The sequence below is a fragment of the Mercurialis annua genome, linkage group LG5 (assembly GCF_937616625.2).
Source record: "Mercurialis annua linkage group LG5, ddMerAnnu1.2, whole genome shotgun sequence".
Taxonomy (NCBI): Eukaryota; Viridiplantae; Streptophyta; class Magnoliopsida; order Malpighiales; family Euphorbiaceae; genus Mercurialis; species Mercurialis annua.
This window is the reverse complement of record NC_065574.1, coordinates 17839421-17860213: the sequence shown is the minus strand read 5'-3', so window position 1 is coordinate 17860213 and position 20793 is coordinate 17839421. Positions and strand designations below refer to the sequence as shown.

General features: G+C 37.7%; 1 protein-coding gene and 1 non-coding gene across 2 annotated transcripts; one reads left to right on the top strand and one right to left on the bottom strand.

Moving 5' to 3' along the window:
• The first annotated feature begins 4156 nt into the window (after positions 1–4156).
• On the top strand, positions 4157–5749 carry LOC126681618 (uncharacterized). Its single transcript, XM_050377164.1, has 2 exons — positions 4157–4889; positions 4998–5749. The coding sequence occupies exons 1-2, from the start codon at positions 4157–4159 to the stop codon at positions 5747–5749; spliced, it is 1485 nt and encodes a 494-aa protein (XP_050233121.1).
• On the bottom strand, positions 4637–4743 carry LOC126685230 (small nucleolar RNA R71). The gene has a single exon (XR_007643341.1). It is a non-coding gene; the product is annotated as a small nucleolar RNA R71 (small nucleolar RNA).
• Positions 5750–20793: the final 15044 nt, after the last annotated feature.

The following is a 20793-nucleotide window of genomic DNA, read 5'->3' as shown; positions in this document are numbered from 1 at the left end:
CGTCTATAGAATTAGATTTTCACTCGAGCGTTATTTGACGATTGTGTTAGATCCGGCAAGGCGATCTACTAACGGGCAAGGAGCTCAGGGAGCTTGACAGGAGCCAACGCTTAATAGAAGACTTTGGGGAAAAGCAAGTTGTGAGTTTAATATGGATGTTTACATCTGTTGTATTTAAATGCATTTCTGCTTACGTAAATGTTTTATATGTTTGCATAGAGTCATTTTAAATGAAATGCTTTGTTTGAAATGCATACATCATGGATTTGAAACCTGTATGAATCCAATGAAAGGAGCTTTCCTATTGAGCGGCAATAGGAACTGTGTGATCACCAGTTATGATTTAAGATTCTATAAGCATTAGAAAAATCAGAGTATCAGAAGCCGGCATAAAGTTTCTCGAGAACACGACTGGCATAGGTTAAACTCGGTAGAGGCATCTCGGGACCTATGTCTATGGAGTTAAACTCGGTAGAGCAAGGCTCTCGGAACTCACCTCATGGATGGATTAGACAAAAGAAATAGTACTAGTTAAACTCTGTTGAGCCATCTCGGGACTGTACTATATGGGTGTAGTTTAACTCGATAGAGTAATCTCGGGACAACACCATCAAGAATGAGTAACTAGAAGTTACTAAGGAAATGAATGGATTGGATGGATTGGATTAAGGGAATTGATTTGGATTGGAATAAGGCAAGCTAAGGTTTAAGTTTTCATTTAGAAGGTTATATGTGGATGCATAAGAATGTTTGATTTGATTACATTGATTTAAATGTTTTTAATAAATACGCATTTGTAAACTTATGAACTCACTCAGTTTCGACTGACCCCCCAATAGTTTTTCCTTTCAGGTATGCATAGACTTTTTGGTGTGACAAATTTCTACACCTGTCAAAGGAGTCTGTGGTTGAAGTATGTACAGGAACATGAAGTCTATCAGTAGTCCTGCAGTAGTCAGGGCCCTAATATGTATAAGTAGGTTATCAAACGGTTTTTTTAAAATGTTTGCCTATATTTTAATATGTATATCAGGCATTAAAATTCTGCTTTAACCGTTTGTTTTAAAAGGGAAACGGGTTATGCTTGATGTGGGACACCGCATAATAAGACCCAGGTTTCTATATAACGTTTTCAAATGTTTGCAACCGCTAAGCTTGGAAAAGCTATTATGAAAACGTTTTATGCATAACTGTGTGGTTGATTCGAAATGATTTGCGATTTTTTTTTTGGTATTTTAAGGCTTGCTACGGGTTTCGAAACTACCATACCCATTCCCTAGCGCCGGTCCCGGTTCGAGATTTTGGGTCATGACAATGATGGAGCGGTCGATGGATACCACCCATAATTTCACTTGCCAATTGGGGAGTTGATCGTGACTCTTTTGAATTTTTTTGCTTATCATAGGGATAGCTTTTGGAGGTCCGCATGTGCCTTTTGACAATGGTTTAGCGACCAATGATTAGAGGGATACGTACATCTTGGAGATGCTGGGTTTTGTGCCGGAGATGAAGGGTCGTAGTCTCCGACATAGTGAGTTGTTTGATTGTTGCCGGGATTGCATTCCCTGGAGTAATGACGAGGTTGACCTGACCGCCCGTGATTTCATTTGCTATCTGCTGGGGACCATATTGTTCTATAGCTCAGGTGCGACTCTGTCTCTTTGTGTGCTGTCGGCCTTGGAGGACTTAGATCAGGTTGCGACTTATGACTAGGTGTCTAATGCTCTAATGTATCTGTACACTAGCATAGATCGAGTAGTTCGTGGGGGATCTCGTCTTTCTGGGATGTGGCCCACTATGCATTGAGTTCTTTTATTGACCCTTATTTGCATAACATTTTTGTTTTTGCCATCTTATCCGGTTTTCTGTTTCAAATCTAGGCCATCCAGATGGGCATCTTGACTGGTTTTGGCACCCTTCCGGGATTAGGGTTGCCCCTGTTGAGATTCTGGGATTTTTCTCGTACTTTGATGCAGAGTCAGGGAGCTGAGTTTAAAGGTCGGCTGAGCGAGCTGGCTTGGATAGATGTGAGTACTGAACTCCGTTTTTGAACTATTCTGTATCTGGACTGCGATGTTAACCCGTATTACATGTTGCAGGTGGATATGACCTGGAACACCCCACTTAAAATCGTTGCCTGCAACATGGAGCTACAGATAGGTCGGGCCTGCGTTATCTGATTCATGGCCCAAGCTGTCGGTCTTAGTTTGCTGGCCTACGTGCATGTATGTTCCTTATAGGGCGTCCTTTTTCAATGCTGTGTGGCATAGACGTCGTATCGTTTGCTCTTTGACCGGATTTGAGGGGTCATCTGGCTACGGATCTAGTATCTACCCCTCAGTTGAGTTATTTGGACGACTTCGTGAGGCATTATCTTCTTGGGAGGCTGATAGGATAGGGTCGATTATACTCGGTTTTTATCATGTTTAGTATTAATTACATACATTATTTGGCGTTTTATGTGTTTGATAGTGTTTGTTAGTGTTTCAGTGAAAATTAGGTGATTATTGAGTATTTAGAGCTAAATCGACAAAGGATTAAACGTTGGAGTTGAAGCGTAGCTTGCGGATGAAAAAATCGGACTTTAAGGGGAAAATAGCAAGAGTCTCGAACGAGACATGTGAGTCTCGAACGAGACATGTGAAGAAAATGAAAGGTTTCGAACGTACCTAGCAAGGATCATCGAGACTTTGCTCTCGGAAACTCAAGGATACGAACGGTAAAGGAAGGTTCGAACAAACCTGGTGAAAAAAGCCTTGGTCTCGAACGAGACATACCTGTCTCGAACGAGACCATGAGTTAAAAGTCCTAATCTGTTTTTGATTTGGATTTAATTTCCTTCTCCGACTTCAACCAAAACTCCTTTTACAAATTCGCTTTGTAAAACGAATTAGAAGATTCTAGAGCTTCCTCCACTATATAAAGACCTTATAATAGCCTAGATTAACACATTAGATTACATTAGTTATATTTTAGTTCTCATTAAAATAGCGTTTTAGCTTCTTTTTCCAGCAGTTTATAAGTAGTTTATAATTAGTTTCTGCAAAGAACGATTGTGAAGATTTCAAGCTTAATCAAGACGATTCTTAAAAATTTACAGCTCCGATATTTATTGTTTTAATTATGTTTAATTCTTCATCTTCTTCTCTGTTTAATTTAAGTTTAAGCATGAGTAACTAAATCCCTTGTTCGGGGATTGATATGAACTCTTAGATTAGTTTCAAATTGGATTAGGATTTATTAAGTGAGTAAATTGTGTTTTAATTACTACAACTAATGCTTGAATTGATTTGATCACTTAGTTCATGATTTTGTGTTTAATTAACTAATTGAGAGACTGTTAATTAAATAGACATAGGTAATTAAAAACTTAGAGGAAAACACCGTGAGAGCGGGTTGGAATTTAAGTAGTCATTAAGTTTGCTTCATAATTATAATTTAATTATTTAATTCAGTTTTGATATTGTGAGAGCAACTTAATAATTGATTAGTTAATCAAGTTGTGATTTTACTTGAATCTTTGAGGCTTGAGAGAGCTGGATTCGGTGCACTAGAATAGCTCGGTTCAAAATAAAATCACTAATAAGTTTTAATCCATTCTTTTACTAGTTTATTTGGAATTATCAATCCTTGAGCTCTTTAACATTATTGTTTAAACCTTAATCTATTTACTTGTTTTTAGTTTTTACTAGTTTACATATTTGAGTTAATTTACTTTAGATTTAATTTGAGTTACAAAATCCGATTGATTCTTTTAGCTAGCCAATTAAAGAGTAATCTAAATTAGTTGTTTAATCCATTGCTTCTGTGGGATCGATACTTGGTCTTCCAAGTTATATTACTTGTGCGATATCGTATGCTTGCGATTAATTGCCAACAAGTTTTTGGCGCTGTTGCCGGGGAGCAATTGCGATTAAATTAATTAAGAGTATCTTATTCTTAATTGAGTTAGTTTTATTTTCAGTTATTTCTTTTTATTACTTTGTGAATTTATTGTTATTGGATTTTACGTTGGTTTTCTTTTTTTTGTTTGCGCATGGGTTTTTGTTAGTGTATGCCTAATACACGACGAGCCAAACAACCGCTAGAACCGTTTCAGTCAAACCTAACGTCCTTCGAAAGAAGTATCCGAAAAACAGCTCGGAAATCCAAAACAATGGAGGACGACCGTAACCCTCTGTTGAACCTTGATGGGGTTATTTCACCACCACCACGTGATGACCTAGCTCTGAATAGGACAAATGAAAGGATTGTCCCTCATCCACAAAGACGTACCTTGGGAGATTTCTTCTTACCCAACGTGGACAACGCCAACTACAGATGTTTTGCACCTCCTATCCTTGCAAAAAACTTTAAAATCAAGCCGGGAACGATTCAATTACTTGAAAGTTGTTGCCAATTTTATGGGTTGGAAAGCGAGGATCCAAACGCTCATCTTTCAAAATTTACGGAGGTGTGCAACACATTCAAAATCCATAATGTGACGGAGGATCAAATCAAGCTTTGTCTTGTCCCTTTCTCTTTAAGGGATAAGGCGAGGAATTGGATTCAATCACTTCCAAGTACCTCAATCACAACATGGAAGCAATTGGCACAAGCTTTTCTAAATAAGTACTTCTCTAGGGGCAAAACGGCGAGGATGACCAAGGAGACTATAGATTTTTTCCAATTACATGGCGAATCTCTATACCAAGCTTGGGAACGCTTCAAAGAGCTTAAGAGAATTTGTCCGCATCATCATCTAGGTAGAGTACACCTTATCTCTATCTTTTACAATGGTACCAATGAGCGTACACGGGCAACTATTGATGCGGCATCGGGAGGATCACTTATGAAGAAGACTTATGGTGAGGCCAACAATTTGCTAGAGGAACTCGCTACAAATAGTTGTTCTTGGTCAACCGAGCGGTTGAGGCAACCGCCTCAAAAGGGTATAATGACCCTCGAGCAAACCCAAGAATTTGAAGCAATGAAAGCTAAGAATGCGGCACTTCTAGCACAACTCGAGATGTATAAACAACAAGCTAATCAAAGGAATGCTCAACTTGCGGTAGTTCAAATGGGTTGTGAGACTTGTGATGGGCACGATCACTCGGGGATGGATTGCCCCGTTCTACATCAAAACTCAAATGAGCAAGTCAACTATGTCAATGGACAAAGGCAAGGCAACGACCCATATTCCAGCACCTACAATCCGGGGTGGAGGAATCATCCTAACTTTGCATGGAGGGACAATTCGGGTGAAGCCAATGCCAACACAAACATGGGAGGAGAAAATTTTCAAGGAGGAAACCGTGGTCCACCAAACCAAGGCAACTTCAAGTACCATCGACCACAACATCCTCCCGGTAGTCAACAAAATCGGAATGCGGATGAAGGGAGCAAAATTGATAAGCTTATTGAGGAAGTTCGATCCAGTTTTAAGAACCAAACTTCCGTCAATCACCATCTCGAGACTCAATTTTCTCAACTTGCCATCTCACTTCAAAATAGAGCTCAAGGTGGTCTACCATCTACAACGGAATCAAATCCACGGGAGCAAGTAAAAGCCATTGAACTTCAAAGCGGGAAAGAACTTGATGATCCACATGCAAGTAAAGAGAGTACAATTGATCTTCCACCAAGCACGAATGAGGAGGAAGTAACCGAACTTCCTTATGTCAAACTGCCACCTCCTCCTCCATTTGTGCCAAAAGTCCCTTTTCCGGGACGATTGAAGAAGACGCCGGACAACCAAAACTTCCAATAATTTCTGGAAATTTTCAAGAAACTCCAAATCAACATAAGCTTTGCGGATGCCTTGCGTGAGATGCCTCAATACGCAAAATTTATCAAAGAGATCATCACGAAGAAAAGGAGTTGGGACGACAAAGGCACAATTTCTCTAACGGAAAATTGTAGTTCACTCATCCTTAGTGACTTGCCAACCAAGCTTAAGGACCCAGGGAGTTTTACAATTTCTTGCAAAATAGGCGATTTAAATTCAATTAATTGTCTATGTGATTTAGGGGCAAGTATAAATCTAATGCCTTTGTTTCTTTTCAGGGATATTTTTGGTGATCAAACTTTGAAGCAAACATCGATGATGCTTCAATTGGCGGACCATTCACTAAAAAACCATACGGAGTGGTGGAAGATGTTTTAGTTAAAGTAGACAAATTCATCTTTCCGGTGGATTTTTTCGTACTTGACTATGCGGCGGATAAAACATTCCCTATGATTCTTGGGCGTCCCTTCATGAACACGGGAAGGGCATTGATAAATGTGCACGCAGGAATACTCACTTTGCGTATCGATGACGACAAAGTGGAGTTTGATATGAAACAGATCATGCGAAACACTTTTGAAGAGGAAGAATGCATGAGATTGGATATGATTGATGGAATCATGGAAGAACTTTTTCCGGTTTCAAAATAGAGCTCGTGCTTTCCTAGGGCACGCCGGGTTTTATCGACGATTTATCAAAAATTTCTCTTCTATTGCTCGTCCTTTAACTAATTTACTTGTTAAAGATATTCCTTATGAATTTACTAATGATTGCCTTGTTGCTTTTTCTAGGTTAATAGAATCACTTATCTCGGCCCCAATTATTTCATCACCCGATTGGACTCTTCCTTTCGAACTTATGTATGATGCAACCGATATAGCACTTGGGTGCATATTGGGGCAACGAAAGGAGAAGAAGCTTCATGTGATATACTACGCAAGTCAAACATTGGCGGGTGCTCAACTCAATTACACCACCACCGAAAAAGAGATGTTAGCGGTAGTGTTCGCATTGGACAAATTTCGGTCGTACTTACTTTGCTCTAAGGTTATCATCTATACGGACCATGCGGCCCTTCGATACCTTGTTGCAAAGCAAGATGCTAAACCAAGATTAATCTGATGGGTGCTTCTCATGCAAGAGTTTGACATCGAGATTCGCGACAAGAAAGGAACGGAGAACGTCGTCGCCGACCACTTGTCAAGGTTAGAGATTCCGGAACCGATTTTAAGTGGCGTAGAGATTAATGAAACGTTTCCGGATGAGATGTTGATGGTACTTTCGGAGGTAGAAACGCCATGGTATGCGGATATCGCAAACTATCTATCTTCGGAAATCATGCCACTGGACTTGACTTACCACCAAAAGAAGAAATTCTTGAGCGATGCTAAACGATTTCTATGGGAGGAACCGTACCTCTTCAAGTTGTGTGGAGATGGGATTTTGAGGAGATGTGTACCACTATAAGAGATGATGCCTATATTTAGTCAATGCCACTCATCGGATTACGCGGGTCATTATGGTACATCAAGGACCGCCGCTCGTGTGCTAGAGTGCGGTTTCTTTTGGTCTACGCTATTTCGAGATGCAAAAGACTTTGTTAGTCATTGCGATAGATGCCAAAGATTGGGGAACATATCTAAGCGAGATGAGATGCCGCTTACCACCATTCAAGAGGTGGAACTTTTTGATGTTTGGGGAATAGACTTCATGGGTCCGTTTCCAATGTCGTTTGGGAAACAATACATATTGGTGTGCGTGGATTACGTTTCAAAATGGGTAGAAGCGGAAGCATTACCTACTAATGATGCCAAAGTTGTGTTGGACTTTCTCAAACGGTTGATGAATCGATACGGGACTCCTAGAGCAATCATAAGCGACGGTGGATCTCACTTTTGCAATAGGCAATTCGATGCCTTGATGCGGAAGTATAAAGTCTATCATCGGGTCGTTACTCCGTATCATCCTCAAACAAGCGGGCAAGTTGAAGTTTCTAACCGTGAGCTAAAAAGAATTTTGGAGAAGACGGCTAATAACAGAAGGAAGGATTGGTCGCTAAAATTAGATGATGCATTATGGGCATATCGTACGGCATTTAAAATGCCTCTCGGTATGTCCCCATATCGCATTGTTTTTGGGAAAGCTTGTCATCTTCCGGTGGAACTTGAACATAGAGCGTATTGGGCAACCAAAAAGCTCAATTTTGACCTCAAAGCGGCGGGGGAGAAACGTATGCTTCAACTCAATGAGTTAGACGAATTTCGTTTAAATGCTTATGAAAACGCCAAGCTTTACAAGGAAAAGACAAAACGATGGCACGATGCTCACATCATCCCTAAAACCTTCACGGAAGGGTCGTTAGTCTTGCTCTACAACTCGCACCTCAAATTATTTCCCGGGAAATTGAAGTCTCGTTGGAGCGGCCCCATCAAGATTCGAAGTGTGGCAAGTCATGGAGCATTGGAATTGGAGAATGCTAGCGGTGAAGTCTTCAAAGTAAACGGACAACGGTGCAAACCGTATCTTGGACCTTTGAAAGTTTGAATATTTGGGTGGGAAATCTTGAGATTTGTTACAATTTCCCTATAAATACCTTACATCTTTCTTACTTTTCAATTCACAATTCACATATTCATCTACTAATCTTCTTCTTTTCTTTTTCTCAACTATTTTTGCTTAGAAATTCTCATTCCGCAATCATGGTGCGAAACAAGAACGCCTCAAATCAACCAATCCGCCGCTCAAGCACAAGAAATCAAGAAGCGGCAAATCCCTCTTTACCGGCTGTCGGAAGAGGTCGCTCAAAATCATCCGGCCCTTCCGCTTCCAGAGTCAACACCACGGCGGTTTTGACATCTCGCTACAACGCCCCTTTTCAAATCCATACGGAGGAGGAAGCTGACTTGTATGATGAGATCAAAGATCGGGAGATAGCGGTGCCTTTTTGCATCGATTTTGCTGATATGGAGCACCGTGGAATGAAAGATGAGATTGAGCGGTACCTAGATATTTTGGGCCTAACGGCATTGCATTGCCTATGAATTCTTCTCTACTCTTAAACTGGTCGACGGTTCTCCTACTTCCATCACTTTCCGCATCAACAATACGGGTCATCTCCTTCGTGTTGAAGATCTAGTGGAACTTTTTGGAATGAGGGGAACGGTTTTGATCAATTTGTCACAAGAATTTAATCAAGTGGCAATTTGGAGAGAGTTGACAGATCGTGGCGACTACAAGGCCAAGGTACCAAAGATGAATGAGGTGAAAGACATCGCTATTGTGGTGTTTTTGAAGTGGTTTAGGCATTCTTTTGGCGAGCGACATGAGTATTTCAAGGTGGCGAAGATTGATTTTTTGGTGTTAAATGCCATTCTACATCCGGAAATTGACGCATATCAAGTCAACACGGCTTATCGTCTTTTGAAACGATTGCGAGCGGTTCCACAAGAAACTTCCAAGCTCAGTTATGGGTGGTTTATTCGACTTCTAGCCGAGAAGTATAATTGTATGCCTACCGCAAGTATTTTTTCCAACTTTTGGCCTACCCCGGAGCGGATGATCAACATCTTACATTTAGATGTCGTCGGGGATGTGAAGCGAGGGAGAATTATTCCCTATCATAGGAGGGTGCGTTTGTTGTCTAGAGCCGAAAGAGAAGCGGCGGCGGAAGAAGAGAGGGAAGAAGAAGAAGGAGAAGATGGAGAAGGAAGAGTAGGAAGAAGAGCGGGGAAGGGACCCGCGAAGACTTCTCAAGCCGGAGAAGCGGCTAATATTTCCGGGTTCGATCAACGGTTTTCTGAGTTGGTTGAACAAAACCGGACCGGATGGGAGCAAAACCGGGTTGGTTGGGAGACTAACCAAAAGTTACTTGAAGACATCCGACATAAGCAACATGTTGGTCTTGCACAACTTCAATGGAGGCAAGATCGAATGCGGGCTAGGCTTAACCAGCAAGAAGATTTTCTTCGGGGCTACTTTAATACCGCCGGCGCAGCACGCTATCCATCACTGGAACCATCACCGGATCCACCGGTTTTCAACTAGAGCGAGATTTTGTTTTTCTAACCCAAACTCCTTTAATTTTCTATTTTTATTTTTCTTATTTCTTAACTTTGGGGACATAGTTAGAAATAGTGTAAGGAGGGGGGAACAAACTTTTATCTTTCGTTTGGGTTATTTTCGGTGTTTATCTTCTTTATTTTCAGTTTTTATTTTTTATTTTAGTAGATTGTATTAGGGTGTTAAGTAGTTTATTTTCAAGGTCTTGTATGTCACGACCTGAAATCTCGAGTCAAGACCGGCGCCAGGGAATGGGAGTGGTTGCTCCAAAACCCATAGCAAGCCTTAAAAAAACACTATAAATTTTTCGCTTTTAAAAGGAACATATGAAACATTTATTAAATAACTGATGGGACAAAACATCAGAGTTTAAATGCGCTATAAAAAATTTGTTTACAATATGACTGCACTAGTCTACTGCAGATAACTGCTACTGTAGCGCTACTGAACAAAATACCACAGTTTAAACGAGAAGACTTCGAGAAGCAAATAAAGTGAAGTCTCGTCCAAAAAGACAAGTGACGAACCTGAAAAATAATTCCACAACGTGGGTCAGATATACTGGTGAGTTCATGTTGTTACAAATAAATATTCCCTAAATTTAAAAACGTTTTATATTAAAAATAACTTTATGTATTTTCGAAAACCTTTGAAAACATTTTAAAAACAATTGAAGCTTGAACTCGCACATAACATGTTTCGACAAGACTTCAATATCATTGAAAGTCAACCATACACGTTGTCCTTTAAATTAAACCATATTTTTTAAATTCGTCCATCTACATTGATGGCAAAATTAACCAACATAACATACATGCATAATTTTATGGGACCGATAGCACAGCCAACAGATCAACCATATCCACAACATACATAAAACTTAAAGGACCGATAGCACAGCCAACCGATCAAACTTATTCACAACAAACATAAACTTTATGGGACCGATAGCACAGCCAATCGATCAACCATATCCACAACATACATAAAACTTAAGGGACCGATAGCACAGCCAACCGATCAACCTTATTCACGACAAACATAAACTTTATGGGACCGATAGCACAGCCAACCGATCAACCATATCCACAACATACATAAAACTTAAGGGACCGATAGCACAGCCAACCGATCAACCTTATTCACAACAAACATAAACTTTATGGGACCGATAGCACAGCCAACCGATCAACCATATCCACCTGAGACCGATAGCACAGCCAACCGATCTAACACACACATAATCCTGACATCGATAGCAAAGCCAACCGATGTAACACACACACAATCCTGACACTGATAGCAAAGCCAACCGATGTAACATAACCACATTGTTCTACTCGTTTTAACAATTGTTACACATAATACACTTGAATTCACCAATATCATGAATTCGTGTATATCAACAACAAACACATCCAAACATAAGCAAATGCATAACAGTTTTCAAAACTATACGTATACCTTTGTATATCAAAATAAAATATACATATAGTATATACATAAAACATATATACATTCAAGATATATAAACATATAACACCGCAATGCACATTTATCACACAGTATATTAAAATATGAGACTTTACGAATACCGAAATGTAAAAACATGTACTCACAGAAACTGTTTAATCACGGTATTATTCCGTCAATGATCCTTTAAACAAACTCAGTTAATCCTTGGTCCTCCGACCCGGTAGCTCGACAACTTGTCGAATCTAGTTAGGATCAAAATATTAATTCTTTAACTAATAAAATCCTAATTTTATAATTAACTCTATACCATCTTAATTAAATTTAATTAATTAATTCTAATCCCAAAATAATTTCTTATTCAATAAGTCCATATTTTCATTCATTTAATTTTTTTCTTTGCTTAACTCTTTTTACACATAAAACCATTTTTCACAAATATTCATTTAAATATTTTATTTTCTATAAATATACTTTAATATATAAAATATATTTCTTTATATCAAAATAATACTTTCCACTTCAAAGTTATTTATTTAAATCTATTAAAACCACCCCGTATTATCTTAAATTACACTTTTGGTCAAAATACCAAAATATCCTCAAACTTTTCAAAACTGACTGTTTAGGTCCTTTCATAAATCAATTAATTTCAAAATTGACAAACTCATTTTATCTCAGATTATTAACTTACATAATCTGGAATATTTGGCTGACATACCATATAATCCCTCAATTTTTAAAAAAGTACAATTTAACACAAAAACTCTAGTTTTCGGCAAACATGTCTAATTCTTTCAAAAATCATCAAAATCCTTTAAAATCTTAAAATTATTTCACATCAGATTATATACATCTATAATCTGGAATTTTGGTTAAAATACTGATTGGTCCTTCACTTTTACGAAAGTTACACTTTAACCCTTAACTTTAAATTTTGAAAATCAACTCCAAATCAATTCAAAATCACACCAATCAATCCTTTAAATAATCTAAGCCTACTCATCAATTCATTTTTATGATCTAGCATTTAATACCTACACATGCAACACAATTAAATCGAAACCAACATTTTTTTTAATTTCTTAATTAATCATCATTTAAACATAATCCAATCAAATTAATCAAAACCTATTTATTTTTATTTAACATACTAAAACGCAGCTCTTCTTTTTAAAATAATTTATTTTTCATGGTTTTAATAATTTAAAATCCGATTAAACAATTAATAATCAAAACCGATTATTAAACTGTCAAAACACACAATTTTAATCATTTTAATTCCATAAATAATCAACAAATAAATTTCATAATTTTTATGAATAATTTCTGCCCAGAAATTTAAAATGACTTAAATACCCTTATTTTGACAATTTTTAAAGAAATTACACTCTAAAAATCGAAACTCATTATTTATAAATAATACCCAACATTTTAATTAACTTTAATCTATGAAAATCAACCTTTAAAATACATATTTTTAACATCAGCCCAAAAATTTAAAATAATAATTTAATTTCATATATATATTTTAATTAAAATCAAAACCCATTAAAACAACAATAAAAACCGATTATTTAAGCATCAAACTACAATTTTTAACAAACTAAGCATGTATCTAAAACTCAAGTAACATCAGTAAATAAAAATAGTTATTTGACGTTGAAGGTATACCTTGATCCTACATGCAATGGTAGATTATTAATCTACGGAAGAATTGTAACGTTTTCCGTTAAGGAACTATTAAGAAATAATATGTAAATAAAGTGGCTATGGGTAAATGGAGAGCATTCATCAATGGAGGAAGAGAGGTTTGCTGGAAATGAAATGAGAAAGAAGACTTAGGATATTTATTAGTTTAGGAATTTCGTAATTAAATTGAAGTTTAGGGTAAAATTGACTTTTACCATTTTCGATATTTAATTCTCTCAAATATTATTTCATGAATAATAACCTCCAAATTATTATTTCGGGACGTCTATTTTATTTTATAATGAATTTTCTTTATTAATTCTGCAGTCCAATTGCAGTCCGGCTAAAATATACTTTTTCGTCCAAAAATTTCCAAATTTATTCTTTGGACTCAAAATATATTTATGAGCTTCGTCGAGTATTTAAATTCTAAATTTGAACTTAAATAATGCATTTCCTTCGTCTCGGTTACCTAAATCCTGACGAACCCAGCGGTTCGATTTGAGCTGCATTGTTCTTTAAATTTCTGCACTGTTTCTCATTCAAATTTTATGAAATAAAATTCATAAAATTGAATAGGACGTAAATAGCTTCGATTTGACATATGGATCATCGAATTCCAATGTCGGAATAGAAAGATGTGAATTTTGGAAGTTCGTCGTTCCAAAATTGTCATATTATTATACTTATCCAAATATTTCCAAAATAATTTCTTATGATTCCAACATTTTTATGGGCTTTCCTAAATATTTAAATTCTCCATTTGAATTTAAATATCACTTCTTATAATTCCGATTGTCCAAATTACGACATATAACTTGATTTAATAATTCTAAAAATCCGGGTTATTACATTGTATCACTTTAAATCTTTGTCTTTTAAATGAAAAAAAAGTGTTAGTTTATTTGTTGTGTATCTTAATTAATTTGTCAATTTTAGATTACCCCGAATCGATGAATGTATGAACACGACTTCTTAATTCGACAATTGATAAGTGATGCTTGTTTAATGACTTAAATAATTCGTTGACATAATCCGGTGAAATAAGGGTGAATTCAAATTTAGACTTGTTCAAATTGTTGAAACATAATTGAATAACTTGATGCGGATTCATGACATGTCGATTGTTTATTTTTATAGTCGTTTTTAAACTTTTGGCATAAATAGCATAATTTTTGTAGGAATTGAGTTTATGGCATAACACTACACACTTTTGAGTGTTTTGAGCCTAATTTCCTTGTTGTGAGTGTTGATTTCATGTTTTATTTCTAGAACTTGCTCGGTGTCCGTTCAAAGTTACACGATTGAGTTTTCAACAATTAGATGATTATGGCAATTAGGTATACCCCTTTCTTTTAGACCACTTAAATAGACTACCCTTTATCCCCTAGATTACACCAATTTGAGCCTTAAACCTTTTTATTCTTTTTACCGTATTTTACCTTTTACCGTTCTATGTTTTACCTCTTTTGTTTACTTTATCAACTTAATATGTTATTTGTTATGACTATGATAAATATAGGTGATTCGAAACTCAAGATTAGTGAAAAGAGAAAGTGAACTACATTGTGCTTAAAAGATTCAGTTTGCGCCTTGAAAAAAAAAAGAAAAAAAAGAGATAGAAATTTGCAAGTAATAGCTCAAAAGAAGAAAAAATTCTGAGATTGTAAAAACCAATGAGTAAAGCATAATTCAAAAAGAAAAAAAAAGTTAAAAGTTCACATAAATGCAAAATCGGAGTTAGATCAACCTAGAAGTTAGTAGTAGTAATAAATAGTTTATTAAGTTGATAATTAGCCTTTATTTTATCCTTTTTACCTACCTTAGCCAGGTTACAACCCTATTAAAGACCATATGATTTTTGTTGATTACCGAATCAAGTAGCGGAGCCTGGTACTAATGAGTTAGTAATCGTTGTTATATTGAGTTATGTCATAAAATTATTTTTGCTATTTGATTGCATCATTATTTAGTTGTCGGGTTTAGAAGTTTTAACTGTTCATATTATTCATAGGTTGGGGATTTCTTTTATTGATTCATTGTTAAGTTATGTGCTAAGGATTTCTAACATATTTTATAGAGTAAGATTTATTTCTTGCTTGAGGACAAGCAAATGTTAAGTGTGAGAAGGTTTGATAGGAGTATTTTACTCCTATAATTAGGGTCGATTATACTCAGTTTTTATTATGTTTAGTATTGATTATAGATTATTTAGCGTTTTATGTGTTTGATAGTGTTTGTTAGTGTTTTAGTGAAAATTAGGTGATTATCGAGTATTTAGAGCTAAACTGACAAAGGATTAAGCGTTGGAGTTGAAGCGTAGCTTGCGAATGAAGAAATCGGACTTCAAGGGGAAAATAGCAGGAGTCTCGAACGAGACATGTGAGTCTCGAACGAGACTCATGAAGAAAATAAAAGGTTTCGAACGTACCTAGCAAGGATCGTGGAGACTTTGCTCTCGGAAACTCAAGGATACGAACGGAAAAGGAAGGTTCGAACGAACCTGGTGAAAAAAGCCTTGGTCTCGAACGAGACATGCCTGTCTCGAACGAGACCATGAGTTAAAAGTCCTAACCAGTTTTTGATTTGGATTTAATTTCCTTCTCCGACTTCAACCGAAACTCCTATTACAAATTCGCTTTGTAAAACGAATTAGAAGATTCAAGAGCTTCCTCCACTATATAAAGACCTTGTAATAGCCTAGATTAACACATTAGATTACATTAGTTATATTTTAGTTCTCATTAAAATAGCGTTTTAGCTTCTTTTTCCAGCAGTTTATAAGTAGTTTATAATTAGTTTCTGCAAAGAACGATTGTGAAGATTTCAAGTTTAATCAAGACGATTCTTCCGAAATTGACAACTCCGGTATTTTTTGTTTTAATTATATTTAATTCTTCATCTTCTTCTTTTTTTAATTTAAGCTTAAGCATGAGTAACTAAATCCCTTATTCGGGGATTGATATGAACACTTAGATTAGTTTTCGAATTGGATTAGGATTTATTAAGTGAGTAAATTGTGTTTTAATTACTACAATTAATGCTTGAATTGATTTGATCACTTAATTCATAATTTTATATTTAATTAACTAATTGAGAGATTGTTAATTAAATAGACATAGGTAATTAAGAACTTAGAGGAAAACACCGTGAAAGCGAGTTGTAATTTAGGTAGTCATTGAGTTTGCTTCATAATTATAATTTAATTATTTAATTCAGTTTTAATATTGTGAGAGCAAGTTAATAATTAATTAGTTAATTAGGTTGTGATTTTATTTGAATCTTTGAGGCTTGAGAGAGCGGGATTCGGTGCACTATAATAGCTCGATTCACAATAAAATCACTAATAAGTTTTAATCCATTCCTTTACTAGTTTATTTGGAATTATCAATCCTTGAGCTCTTTATCATTATTGTTTAAACCTTAATCTATTTATTAGTTTTTAGTTTATACTAGTTTACATATTTGAGTTAATTTACTTTAGATTTACTTTGAGTTACAAAATCCGATTGATTCTTTTAGCTAGCCAATTAAAGAGTAATCTAAATTAGTTATTTAATCCATTTCTTCTATGGGATCGATACTTGGTCTTCCAAGTTATATTACTTGCACGATATCGTATACTTGCGATTAATTGCCAACAGAGGCTACGTTCACTCGAGGCGCCTGTCATTTCGGGTGTTTAGGCTCAGTGGGCAGCTATAGGGCCACAGGTTTGTGTATTTTCTGGCTTCCTTTTTTTGGATTTATATGTCTGCTTGAATTCTCTTTCTGGTGGTTTATCAGGGCGGAGATAGACGCCAGAATCGTTCTATCCGTGCTAGGTTTGATGTTCCTTGGTCTCCTAGTCGAGTCCCTACTGGTGGGCGAGCTGGTGTTGTTGACATGGTCTGTGGTTTCTTGAAGCAAATGTCGGAGAGATCTGCCCGCTACGATTATGCTCAAAGGCTCATACAGGATGTTGTCCCTATTTGATACATGACGTATTCGTCCACCCCCGCTGACTGTACTCACGTTAGTGTCTTCTAATGCTTATGTTTTTTTTAGGATCTGTTTGCCCCTTGGACTGAGTGTCCTTTTCTGGTTTTCAGGTGCCGGTGTCTGAGGTCATTCAGTTGGCTGATGCTGCCTACTACTGGCGTGATCTATTGTGTGCTGTCTATACACATATCAGGGTAAAAGAAAAATGCAACATCTTTTATCCTATATGTATGCATGTATTTATGTATGCAATTTTATAGCGCTGCTCTCTAATTTCTTCTGTAGTTCTGCATTGACGATCTAGAGGAGCGATTGCGTCGGGCTGAGATGGGTGCTGCTGATAGTGACATTCCTCCTTGGTTCCCTGGAGGTGGAGGCGGTGGCTTTCGTGTTGGAGGTTGTGGACTCAGAGCCCATGGTAGGCGAGGACCTGGCGTCCGTGGAGGTCATGGAGACTTCGCCTCGTCTTTTGGTGGTGCGCAGGCTGGTGATACGCCCTCTGGGAGCTGCTACGGAGATTCAGAGACTTTAGAGCACGATTCAGACTTTTATGATTAGAATTTTTCCTTGTATGATGTTTTACATTTTGAATGTTTTCTCTTGACGATGACTGTATATGTTAGCATGCCATTTTGTATGTTTGGTATTATGGATACCCTATTTTTATAACATAGTCCTTTGTTTTCTGTTATATTAAGTCCTAGATTTTCCGGTGTTTTTAGTTAGGAGTTTGTGATTCTGGTATTTTGAATTGTGGGAGACTTATGTCCCTTAACTTCTGACTGGTGGAGACCTGATGCCCCTTGGTTCTTGGCTGTTGGGGGTTTGATGTCCTGAGCTTCTAGTTGGTGGAGACCTGATGCCCCCTAGTTAATGGCTGGTTGGGGACCTGATATCCCCGGCTTCTAGTTGGTGGGGAGCTGATGCCCCCTGGTTTCTGGCTTTTGGAGACCTGACGCCCCTAACTTCTGGTTGGTGGGGACCTAATCCCCCTGGTTTCTGGTTGGTAGGGACCTAATCCCCCTGGTTTCTGGATGGTTGGACACATGATGCCTGCTCTGGTTCCGTAGTGAGGTTGGCGCCTGTCTTGATTTTGGAGAAAGGCTGGCGCCTGTTCTGATTCTGGTGTAGATGGAGGCTTAGAGCCGATTGTTTATGGAGGAAGATTCCCTGAATGGAGGCTTGACGCCTGTTGTGAGGGTTTTGACGAACCTTGTTTTCCGGATTTTGTCTCTCGGTACTGAAGATTTGTCGCCTACTATAGGTGTTTCTTGATAACATAGGCTTGGTGCCTATTGAGTTTGTTGATTAGAGGACTAACGCCTGTTGTTTCTAGAGCTAAATTTTGCGAAATCGGCCCTATTTTCCACTTTCCTAGTGGAGTGAGCTCTTCTACTTGCGTATGTGCTCTGTTTTTCCCCCTCATCGGAGCGTTCAGTTTTCTGGTCCAAGAAACTGGATGATTTGATTAATAATATGGTGTTTTACTCAATTTGCTTCGGGCGGTGTTGTTTGACCTGGCAGAGCGGTGCTTGTTTCTATGACAGTTTATGCACATTTCAACATTTTACTTGGCGCAATTGGAAAATGCATGAGGACATTTTGAATTTTGAATGGTTTTTTGAATTTTTTTGTTCCATTGTCTCAAAGATTCATGTTTTAAAGATTCATGAACCTTTGTCTGTCCTTTTTTTAGGAACATGCGCTAGTCAATGATTATGATATGCATATATTATAAAAGATCCGTTTAACCGGTTCATTCACTAATTGGTACAATTGAGATATTTTCCTGTTTCAAGCGGTGGCACCCACGTTATCAATTAGTCCTTGCAAATTTTTGTAATTGACTATTTTCTATATGAGTGTTCTACTCTATCGTAACCGATGATCTGGGGAGGATTTCTAGTGAGTGTTGCGGCTCACTACTTAGACTGTCCCGCTCCAAGATAGGTTGTTGGGCGACTTCTGGGCGGTGGACTTCGTAGGTGGTGTCTTATCCGGGCTAGACAGTCTGTTTTGGAATTTGCCCCCCCTTTCTAAAACTTTTTATGCCCAAGTCTTTATTAGCCAGTGGGCTGGAACCCACTAGCAGGACGATGTCCTTTTTGAGACAGTTAGATCGACTCATATTTTCTTAAGGGTAAAACCTATTAAAACATGATTATCTCTGGAAGTGTTAACCTCCTTATACCGGTTATTAAATGGACTGGTAAAATAGCTCGATTTTATCGTGTATGCATATTGAAATAATTGAAAATAGCGTGCCCATCAGGCAAGACATCATATGAATGAGCAAATCTAGAATTCATCATTAACTCTGGAATATAAAGAAATCAAATAAATAAAAAACGTTCAAAATATCTGTATGTAAAAGTAGAAACTAAAAATAAACTAAACTAAGATATTATATAACTGGATAATTTTTACGAGAACAGATCTCCAAATGCTCAGAGCATGGGTGGAGCTACCACTTCTGTCTCGCTAGCGGAGTCATAGGTGGTGAGGATTGCCGAGTCTGTAAAAGACCAAGTTTGCCTGCTTAAGGTATTCGTATCCTTCCCTCTTAATTTAGGCATTTGTCAGTTAACTAGCCTTTTTTCTTTTTAGCAGACTTGTTGCATCGTTTGTGTGCAGGAAGACCCAAACTTTGTAGTATTCGCTTGCAGTATCATGTCAGTTGGTGGTTATGTTCCTTTCTATTCGTCTTTTCGGCCAACAAGTCACGAGTTTATCTAGGAACTATTGGCACAGCGGTATGCCGGAGATAGGAGATGGAAACTCCACAATTTCCTGCTTCATTCTGTACTGTAAACACAGTCAAGCTGGTTCGTAGCATGACACTGCATGCAATTCTGATAAAGGGACACATCCTTCGTGGACCTTCGTGATGACGTGGTTGATTTTCCACCAAGGCCATCTCCAAAACATTTTGGTTTCAGAGATTGTCTCAAACCAGCTGTTCCAACTATTTGGCTTGCGTATGACTATATTGCGGCTCGGTAAGCTCTTTGGCAAGTACAACATGGGATTGGCATGCGGAGCGATCATTTGTAGTCTCTCTTGCAGCCAAATTTGCAGGATGAGAGGTCTTCTGGAAAGTCGCCCAGTATTTCTGAAATTGTCTAATCCGACCAGTGTTTCTCCCAATATCACCGGAAGAGGATTATCCCCTTCTTTGACTTCCATTATGTGTGCAATCCATGCCCCTTGATCGAGAAGAGTAAGTATGCGTAGAGACAGAATCCGGTTATCCTTACCCAGTTGTTGCTTGTTCTATTCATTCCTTCAGCCACATCTATGGTGGAAGGAAGATGGAGATGATCCCCTTCTCTTAATGTTGCTATCTTACCAGGTGGAAGTGAGAACCAAGGGACAAGTCCTCTTACTGCCAGATAATCTGTGGTGGGCAAAGCGGTATCTCGAGTAACATCCCCTTCTTCTCCAAGGATTGCCTTGAATTCTTCGAGAAGTGGGCAAATTTCGACGTTATGGAACCTAAATACATGAGTTTTTAGGTCCCAAACATTAACAACAGCATGGAGGAATTCTTGATATGCGTTGAGGTAGAACATGGATCTAAGGTTCTCTAGGTGGAATTTGCTCAGTTTTACCCATTCGATTGCAGACAGGCTCTTCAGGAATGGTAGCATATGTCTTCTCCCTTCTTCCATTTTGATGTCTCCATTTCTTATCTCTTCTTGGCATTGCCCTTCGCTTAAGACACTAGTGAGCCATTCCTGATCGTTAGCGGGTTGATCTGTGACCTCAGCCCTGTTGGGTTTTATAGGTTCATAACGCAGCGGAATTTCAAAAATTTATCT

Bases quoted from the DNA above. Each gene is read 5' to 3' on its own strand.
- LOC126681618 (XM_050377164.1), top strand. From the start codon at position 4,157: ATGGAGGACGACCGTAACCCTCTGTTGAACCTTGATGGGGTTATTTCA. The intron at 4,890-4,997 runs GTTCTTGGTCAA...CGGCACTTCTAG, and splicing joins GGAACTCGCTACAAATAGTT to CACAACTCGAGATGTATAAA.